Source organism: Larimichthys crocea, chromosome VI (assembly GCF_000972845.2).
Source record: "Larimichthys crocea isolate SSNF chromosome VI, L_crocea_2.0, whole genome shotgun sequence".
Classification (NCBI taxonomy): domain Eukaryota; kingdom Metazoa; phylum Chordata; class Actinopteri; family Sciaenidae; genus Larimichthys; species Larimichthys crocea.
The window spans coordinates 10,841,991-10,852,708 of NC_040016.1; the positions used below are offsets into that span (position 1 = coordinate 10,841,991).

The window sequence follows — 10,718 nt, forward strand, 5'->3', positions numbered from 1 at the left end:
TTACGAATGCCTTTTTAATTTACAAACACATCTTCAGTACGATATTATGGATCTTATTATTCAAACATAATAAGTAATCCTAATAATCCTAATAAGTAATCGCAGGCAGCATAAATAGTCAAAAGACAGAAAAACAATCAACCTGAGAAATATCAACATAAACTGAAACACTGAGGACATGAATCTAAAAACCTCAAACAGGAATGTGCAAGCTTACAAAACCTTTATTATATATTATGTAACTTTTTCCCCACTAACGTGATGGTTTCAGTTCTGTGCCACCGTCACATTGCATTGTTTGTGATCCCAGTAGAGAATTACCAATTTTAAAACTACTACGAGAAACCACTCAGTGAAATGTTAGAACAAAATACAGGATGCATGACCTCAGTGACCTAAATGTCAGTCGGTGTATTAAAAAAAAGCATTTCATTATCTTCTTTTGGCACTAGCACTTCATGATTTGACCTTCAAATAGGCGTGTGGCTGCAGGAATCAGTTCCCTATGATTGGATGATTGGATGTGACTAATAATTTAATCTCACAGGCAAACTTTCAGTGATTGTTTTTTTTGTTAAAGTGTCGACACAGTCAGTCAGATACTGTCTTCTGTCAGGACTGCAACCGTTTCTTGGCCATGTACGCACGGCTGACTTGGTTCATCATGACGAGGGCAGCGAGAGCAGGGCAGAGTGCTGACAGGTACCAGGTGTACTCCCTGACAGATGCAGTGAACCAGGCAGAGCTGAGACCGAGGAGCAGGCTGCCACTGCCGAGCAGGTATGTGACAAGTCCAGTCGCTGCGTGGTAGCGTTTGAGTTTCGCCAGGGACCAGCCTTTGGCCAACGAGTGGTAGATAAGAGGCACGGCTGCCAGAGATTGTAACACCACCACACACACCGTGAGCAGGCCCAGCAGACCGTGCCAGGAAGTGAAATGGGGTTTACCGTTCAGGTGTTTGTTGTAAAAGATGGCAGCCAAACCCAGGACTGCACAGGACACACAGAGGCACTGCAGGATCCAGTGAACACGACCCTTTGTCTTGTGTGGAAACCTTTTGATCGGGGAGCCATGGGGGGAGAAAAGGAGTATGGCTTCTGTCATGAAGAGGGAGAACTGGTGGGAAAGGAAAGTCAATTAAAAAGAGCAGCTACTCACCATTATTATCATAATTATTACAGAGCCGTTTCTTGCTATATGCAGACTGTGTGGATACATAGGGCCCCGAAGCCACCAGTGGTGCCCCGAGCTGCAAGTTCAGCCTCAATATATTTGGGGAAAATTAAAAGTACCTGTCTTTATTCAGACAAACCCCCTCATTTATTGTGTGAAGCACTTAGATGCTTAAAAAAAGAATATTGTTATAGGTTATAAGCAAAAGTGAGCTGCTTTGATAGGGAAGCTGTGACTTGTGTTTGTGGGGTAATCAAGTCAAATTCATCTTTGGGCTGGACTGTCACGCAGTGAGTGATGTCTGCCGACAGGTATGACCCGCCATAAACTGAAGTGAGGAGAATAACAGAAGGCACCGTTAACAATTAATCAAAATAAAAATAGATAATAGCTTTTACTGATTTCTGTTGACCTTGTGCAGTGGCCTAAAACGTCAGACTTGTGGTTATAACATAACACAATCTCAGAAACAAATACTGGTACAGAAGGGGTTGCAGTTCTTACTACCTGAAACATCAGTATTATTCTTGCTATTTATTTTTTTTGTTTTTGATTGTTTGCACATTAATAAAGATGCTGGTCCATTGTATTTTTTTAGTCATTTAAAGATCCAGTGTGTAGGATTTAGTGGCACCTAGTGGTAAACTTGCAGATTGCAACCAAATGAATACTCTCTATTTGGGCGACTATTAAACAAAAAAAATATATAGTCACCGAGAGGCTAAGTAGGGGAAAAATTTTACCTGCCGGACGCGCTGGCTGTTCAATAAAACAGTTCTGATTTGCATGTTTTTTAATGTAGCAGTGAATAGTCCAACAATCCATAAAATCATAAGTCAGTTTACCTCCAAGATCATGAGGTCAGCAAAAGTCAAAAGGACTTCCCCCCCTCACCCTCTCAGTTAAAAAAAACACACATTCACCAGGTGAACAGCTGATTTCACCACCTGGCTGATGCACCACCACGTGACCCACATCCCCATGACCATAGCAACAACCATAACAATATTAGCTGGCGTCTACACTCTCAAAATCTCACCCTCTCTAGAAAAACTCTGGCTGAGACATTCATATAAAAAGAGAAAAAAGAGTTGTCACGATACCAAAATAAGCACCACTTATACTATACCAGACAAAGTATCACGGTTCCGTGTATTATCGCGATACTGCAGCCTATTATTTTTTATGAACTGCAATGTATTTGCACAAGTTATAAATACTTATCAATTACTTATGATGTTGTTTGGTGCATGATAAACATAATACTGGTGAAGTAAGAATCAGACTGAAACAAGTCTGAAACAACGAGTTTGGTTTTTTGAGCAAAATTAGAGTAGAGGCGGCCGCTATGTAGCGGAAACTGGCACCGGTAGTATAGTAATCCACGGTAGTACCGTCGTGTAGAATTTCTAGTATAGTAGGAACCGTTGCGATTTGGCACCTTTACGATTTGGCAAAACTATAATATCTAGATCAGTGTTTAGTTTGTCTGTTGTGGGCTACTGTAGAAAAATGGCAGTTCAACATGGAAGAGGACCCGCCCTCACTGTAGATATTAGATTAGATTAGATTAGATAATACTTTATTTATCCCACAACGGGGAAATTCACTTGTTTACAGCAGCGAAAAATAGTCAAGGAGGGAAAACACAAGTGTACATATTTACAAAAAGTACTAACACAAGTGTACATATTTACAAAAAGTACTATTTACAAAAAGTACTATACAATATAAATATTGTACATCTGCCAATAAATACTCCTAAATCTTGCACACTGGACTTTTAATCAGAATCAGAAGTACTTTATTAATCATTTTGTTACTGTTTGTTTTTACAAAGTTTCTTTACTTTAACTTTACTGGACTATTCTTTTTGGTGTATAAGGACCAAGGCTAGAGAACAGGGGGAATGTAATTTGGCATAATAAAGAACATAATAAAGACATAATACTCTGGTTGACAGCTTTTTGATCTTTGTTTTCTGGTATAAAAATCGAAATCTGTCCGTGCCACTATTCTAAAGTTACAAAGCGTGGTAGAGTAGTCGGTTTCTCACACATAAAGTCACTGTCTGGGAAAAATGGTGATATGCACAGTGATAAATGAGCAGAAAACAATCCACTACCTAAAAGGAGATGTATACTGGGTTTATCCCTATTGGACATGATGCAGACCGTCATAGTTAGAGAAAGTCCAGCTGAAAAACAGTGGCGTAGACAGGGTTAGTTACTGGAGGGGACTGGTGGGTTGCTGGGGTGATGGTGGTTTTGTAGTGAGTGTGAAATAAAGACAGAGCTGTTTGACTGTGACGTTGGTGGTCAAGGTCAATCCCCCCCCACAGCTCTGCCTTTAATTATGGCCGTCTGTATAGATGCAGTTGAAAATGAGGATATAATAAAACCAAGACATATGGCACATCATACTCAGTGGACAGCGAGTGGACAATCTGGTAGCCTCCACTGCTAGTTGACCTACACAATATGAACAGAGGGGCCATAGGAGCAGATTTTTATACTCTGAAATCATTGTCTAGTTGACACAGTTAAAAATCACTGGATTACACCTTGCATATTCCTTTAAAGTAAATTAATAAGAACAATCCAGTGAAATACAAGGCGTTCTATATGTTGACCGATGTTGCGTGAATGAGTGTGGTCTGTGGCCTTGTTCCTCACCACATTTGGTGTCCGTCTCGATGGAAGATGCCGAACTGAGTAATCTTCCGGGTCTGCTAACAAACACTCCATATGTGCTGCCGTGTGGCCTGCTGGATGAACAGTGCAGGAGCAGCGGCGGTAGTGACAAGTTATAACTGCAGTCTGGAGAGAGAGAGCGGAGAGAGAGAGAGAGAGAGAGAGAGAGAGAGGCAAATTGCAATTCAGTTATTCTCTGGCTAGCGGTCAGCTGTTGTGTCAAGCCCTCTGTTGTGGATTTTGTTCAGTAATCGGCTGAAAAACATCACCCAAACACACTAACCTAGATAAATTGTCTGTTATGTAAGGAACATGCCAATGTTTTTTTTTTATGACAGAATAAAAATAGCTAATGTTTTAATATTTAATGGGTTGAAGAACCTCAAGTTAATGTCTGTTATCCGGGACACAAATGTCTGAAGTCAAATGATAAGCCAAAAAATACTGTACAAAATGAAGCTTTCCAGAGCTTCCTACAGATTAGTAACAACTCTGTGATAAAGTTTCTCATGGATGGGAAAAAACATGACCACCCTGTCCTATAGTGGATAGCATAATCACAGCTCTGTGACATAATGGGTACAGAGCTGATTTTGCTTTAATTTAAATGCATATATAAATAAGTTAATTAGTTTAACCAACCACAGTGACCATATATCTATTATTAAGCCCATATGCGGGAACATATGATTCAAGATAGCTTAATAAACTGCAGGTCATTGTTGTGGGATTTAAATCCGGTTTGCTTTAGGTCACAGGAAAAACATCCTCACCTACACACAAGGCTCATGTTTATTCTGTATTTCTCATTGCCAAAATCAACAATATATTAGTCAGTTCTGAGTATTTATTTAACTTTTATTCGTCTTTTGCTCTTCTTTGCCAAATGGATTAAACTCAAAATACGAGTGTAGGAAGGTGGAAGGAGAGTCTGTAAACATAAGGACTAGTGTACAAAAACAACAATACACAGAGTGTGAACCACAAAGGGAGAACAGAAAGAAACTAAAATGATTGAAGACACTGTAAATACTCAGGGCACAGCGTAAACTTTGCTTATAAACACCCCAGATGAATTCTCCACACAGGTAACACCAGGTGAGATGGGTGTAACGGTAGGGCTGGAAGTCATGACCCACTGCCGCCTCTCTTGTCTGACACCAGGGTGCTCGATGGTGACGCTGTCTCCAACCATACGGACGACATGGAAGTGGCTGGCTGAACCGGGTTTACAGGCGGTGGGACTGTTGCGTGTGCCAGGAGGAGCCAGCTCAATTGGATCATTTACACTGAGGTCTTTCAGTTCAATCAGCTCACATTAGACATCCTGTCCTTGTGAAACGCGACATGTCAGGTGAGCACTTGATGTCCAGAACTTCATCCATTCTGAGAGGAGACAGTATAGTATGTGCACATTAGAAAATACAGGAACAGGTGGTCCTTAGGAGCTGCAAGACGTTTGAAATGCACAAGTTGTGTGTAAAACACAACTAATAAATGTATTGGTCATAAAATAATCTGACACATTTAAATCAGTTTCATTCAAGCAATGAAATTCTTAAAAAAAAGAAATCAATGTTTTATACTGTTTCATGGTGTTGGGTTCACAAATTGGAAATAAAAGATTAACATAGTATTTGATGCCAGGATTCATACGATTATGATCAAATGGGGGCAAAATATAATCCTGTGCAATCCAGGGACAACTCATACTGTCTCTGTGATGACGGATAAACCAAACTGCATATTTTAGACACATCCACCAAAAATCACAGAACTGACTTAAAAGTGCATTTATTTAGTATGTAGAGTATTTCCATTTCTTGCTCCTTTAACTGTCTTCTCCCCCAATATGTGTTAATTTCCTTCACTGTTTACACGTAATATAAATATATCCTGACGATTATATATAAAATACATGATCAACTTATGATTAGCCTTAAAAATATGAAGCTTGTTGCAGATTAAATTAAGATGTACAATGATGTATAATGTAATTAAAACGATGCTTTACAATTCTGAAAGCTCTATGTTTTTAAGGCATCCGCTGATAAATGTAATGTCAGTGATCATTCTGCTGCATAATGAGTACTTTTAGTTTTTACTGTACTTTTACCTAAGTAAGATTTTGAATTCTGAACTTTCACTTGCAGTGGAGTACTTTTACATTGTTGCTACTTTTACTAAATAAACAAAATACTTCCACCACTAGTGGCAGGCATGCAGACAGAATACAAACGCTAATGAAACAAACTTCTAAACTGTAGACATGAATCCATCCTTCTGGAACATTTAGAAGAATATAAGTGTAAAACGATCACAGGTGCCTTAGAAACCAGTTGCATTAGTTTCCCAGTTGAGCTGCATTGGGACTTGAATATGAACACCCGGGGCTCTGCCAAGTGGGTCACCGCACGTGCAATTACACACGGGGCAACAAGAGCGCATGTAACCGGGATCACCATGCATATTGCAGTTTTCTCATAAACTAAGTATATAGTTCGAAACTATACAGCACAAGTTCAGATTATCTTTAATCTGTTATTTGTGTGCAAAAAGCAGCTCAGTCAGTAACGGGACCGCCGGTTTACCGGTCCAAAACGGGACGAAAACTCTTTGACAGAACAAATGTCGGATCTGGCAGACAGGCAACCCGTTAAAAAATAAAAGCACCTTACCTGGTTGATTCATCCCGCCGTGTATCAAGAGAGATTGATCGCAGTTTGTGTTGTAATAACACCGAACCGTCCCGCTGGGACACACGCACCTCAGTTTGCGCATGCACATTGTGAGTGTGGGATTATCGTCTAATCCAGTGTGTCTATTAAACCATCCTGAGTGAGGCACCACAGGAGGAATCCCCCTCTCCATGTGAACGGAGATGAAGCACTTTAACCATACACTACATGCAGTATCACTATTAAAGCAGGCTATTCATAATAATGGCTTACTAGCTCATGTCCGATAAATAAATAAACTACTAATAAAATAGGTTATTGATCATGTATTCATTACTTATTAACATTATAACTGCAGGAATTAGGTTTATTGGACTATAGTTATTCATGCAATATACAACAATATTGGCAACTGTTGCTTTTATCAGCGGCTCATAAAGTAATAGTAAATTAAATTGTAACTATTAATAAAGACATTAGTCACATTTAGTGGTAACCACTGTTTGTTTTTGGACAGTAAAAAATGTTGTTGATGTTTATCATTTTGTTTTACATGAGTATTTTATGTATTTTAGTCTGTTTTATTATTTATGGTTGGTCGGTGTTAGTTCTAGCCTACATTTTAGGTGGCTGTAAGCAGATGTCCTTTGGGGATAATAAAGTTGGAATTGGAACTGAATGTATGGTTGTATATCAAAAAGTCTCAAACCTCTATATTTATAATAAATCCACAACTAGTCTGTATAATTTTAATAATTTTTATAACTGTATTTTTAGTAAGGTATCACCTAATGATACTAAATGAGAAGCTTTTTCTCAAATGTTGGATATGAACAGTTGGGACGTTTATGTTTAATTAAAGGATATTTGGAAAAAACTCAAGAGGAAAAAGCCTTCAGGCTCAAATATGGAGCACAGATGACGGGTTCTGCCCTGTATCATCTTGCTCATGCATGGTTGGAATATCATGTCGATTCATAATGAGTTCATTATTCCACTGACAGTCTTTGAGGCTCGTAAACAAAATAAGCAGGATCTCACAGCGCAGAGACAAATGACAATTTTAACATCTATAACTAATTAGGAAATTATAATACGATGCTAATGTTTTGGATTTTAACTAGTCCCTGCAATGTAGGAAAAAAGCAACAGAGTGTTGTGGTATTGCATAGTAATGAATTATTATTTATATGTAGTACTGATTATCAGATACAGTTAAAAATGCATGATATGTTATAAGATTATCAAGATTTGCATGAAATCTTTAATCTGCAAAGTTTTGCAGTTGCAGATGTTTTGATTATAGATTAGGCTCATCTGGACACAAGTGACAGCTTTGCCTGAGTGTGGGTCACAAGTGGAACCCTGCCAGGTCTAAACTCCTCTCAGAGAAAGAAACAAACAAAGAGTCTCAAAAACAGTGGAAGTGCATGTAAGACAGAAGGGGATAGAGAAAGACAGAAAGAGAGAATGGGAGAGAGAGAGAGAGGAGGGGGGGGAGGGGCTGAATGACCATGTTGTTGTGTTTTCTGTGCGTGGCTGCTGCTCGATGAGTGGAGGCCCCGCAGTCACAAGTTATTAGAGAGTAATTGGAGCACAATAACCAATGAACAGCTGACCAGTGAGTGTCCGCTGAGTTGCTGGATGTGGAATGGGTGGTATTGTCTGAGCTGTCACATCCTAACCAACAACATGCACCCAAACATCAACATTATCCTATCTATGGTAGTCTTAAGTGAACAGGATGAGATTTTTACATGACTAACTTTAAATAAAACTTTGTGTCTACAGCTCTGGTCTTGAGTTGGTCATGAGATTGCATCTGCACTGCGATTCTTCTAAGAGGCACCACGTCAGCCAAGAGGAGGTGAGTTCATTCAAAAAAATAAAGCACAGAGGATTTCCGGACATTCCAATTCAAATAAAAGCGTGAAAAGTCAACATTTGGAAAAAAAAACTATTAAAAGTAATTGGACACAGTACAGCTCTTCTTCTATGTATGACACAAATTTCAAAGTGCCCACTCATCTCATTAATATATATTAGTTTCACTGACTGACCAGTACCTAGGACTTCAATGCGCATAGTCACAAGTCTATAAGAGTGTTTGGTTAAATTTACTTCTTGTTAAATGGCAATGCAACATTGTGCGGTTCCAAAACACATGCAAGTGTTATTTATTTTATTTATGACAATTAGATTTATGACGTTTGGCAAAGCTATGAATCACTTGAGGTACTGAACTTCACAAGTTAATAAGAAGGATAAAGATGCTACCGTTCTCACTGTACAGGTCAACAAAACAATACGAGGACCGAGATTAGCAACACACACACACACACACTTTCCTCAAGGGAGGTCTATTCAGCAAGACATATAAAAAACATGGGTGTGCATGGTGCTACTATGGGGCTATGTGGCAAAAAACAAAACAAAAAAACAAGCGCATGTTGAGCTGATATCCCTTAAATATCCCTTATTTTTGGTCATCTGCGGCTCAACCACACAGTACAAGCACTGAACCTGGGGGAACAAAAACACAGCTTTTTATTTTCTCATGTTATGTTTCTTATGATTGTATTTTTGATGCGTTGGTGATTTTACCCTGTATAAAGTGTCTCTGAGTACTTAGAAAAGCCTCTTAAATAAAAAATGTGCTATAATTAGTATACTTATATACGTATATAAGTGCATATTCCCAAACAAATTTCCACTACAGTAATCAAATTCACACATTCAATGAACAGATACACAATGGGGGCCTTGAAGGTCTGGGGCCGTGGGCAGTGCTGTCTTTACCTGGTTGTTAATCAGTTTTGAGTGTACACCATTTACATTTAAAAGGACCTTTCAAAAAAAACAAACACATGCAGTATGGTTGTATATTGACGTTTCTGTGGCTACTGCGGGGGTCTTCAGCCTTTTCAACCTGTTTTTCTTTTTTTTTGTGTTGTTAAAATTAGGTTATCTGGGGTGCAGTGTTTTAACTCATATAGATAGTGTGTGTTCCTGTCTTTTGCATGTCTCGTGCACTTCCCTTATATTGGCCTGTGATTTACAGAGGCTGGCAGGGAGAATAATTATAATCAGTAGTACAAGGACAGGAGAGACAGGTTAGGGAAGTCATTTGGATAAAACACAATGCTCACTACTGAGCTGAAAACCGAAAAGGAATGTTATGATGTTATCTGTATCAGTGGGAGGTGTCCGAGACAGCCCATTTTTTAAAATGTATAAGAACCAACTGTTAGAGCTCCTCAAGGACCTTTTCTCTGTTAAACGCTCCTTCTTGTACAAGAATAATAATTCAACATTTTTTTAATTCCTCACAAATTATTTTGGATGAAAAAATTAAATTATTATGACAAAATTGGCGACCCCCTAGGGGTCACGGACCCCTGGTTGAAGACCGCTGGTCTTTTGGTGAGACAGCGCTTTATTCTGAAAAACTAACCGGAAGTTGTGTGTTTCCTGCCGGTGACGCTCATTGGTGACGCTACACAACAAGGCAGCGTTGAACTATATTCACAATAATAACTCGCTGTTTGTGACAGTTTCTGGTGATGTAGACTTATTTTAAAGTCTTTTTTTTTTGTAGTTTTACTTTTTCCATCCTGCATCGGTTCCGGTTGCGTTTGGCTCAAACTGCCAGTTCACTCGAGGTGACGACCCGGCGTGGGTTCGGTTACTTGTGGTGAGCTTGGCCTCGGTCCACAAAACTTGTCCTTAACAGGTCACAACAAAGATACGGAACCTGAGCCTCTTATCTACGGGTACAGACAGCCTCCGCGGTGCTGACCATTTCATCTGCATGCCTTCACTGCAGGCATCGCAGTTCTGTCCGCGCCCGGTTCAATGAGCGAGTCTTCACTGTCCACATCTTTATGTGTGTCACTGTGTTTGTTTACAACCCGTTATTGGTGTCATTTGTTTGTTTTAGGTTTGTTTTCCTGGCACCTTTCTTCATGACCCTAGCGGTAAGTTTCAAAATAAGTTTCCAGCTGTAAACACAGGAAATGAATCAACTTTTAATTTGTAAGAGTTCCTGTCTAGATCTAGATTAGTAGAAGCAGCATCATAAATGTAAACTTTGAAAACAAGGCGACATAGCATGAAAAAGCTCCCCCCACCAATCCAAAACAGTAAAAAATAAATAACTTACTTAAAACAAAAA

The 10,718-nt window shown here is 39.2% G+C and overlaps 1 protein-coding gene across 1 annotated transcript in view; it reads right to left on the reverse strand.

The window, feature by feature from the left end:
• Positions 1-72: 72 nt before the first annotated feature.
• cyb561d2 (cytochrome b561 family, member D2) overlaps positions 73-10,718 on the reverse strand; it is a 12,290-nt gene continuing 1,644 nt past the window's right edge. The window contains exon 3 of the mRNA XM_010738683.3: positions 73-1,116. Within this exon, the coding sequence (XP_010736985.2) occupies positions 613-1,116 (504 nt within the window). The 3' untranslated portion in view covers positions 73-612. The remainder of the gene's footprint in view (positions 1,117-10,718) is intronic.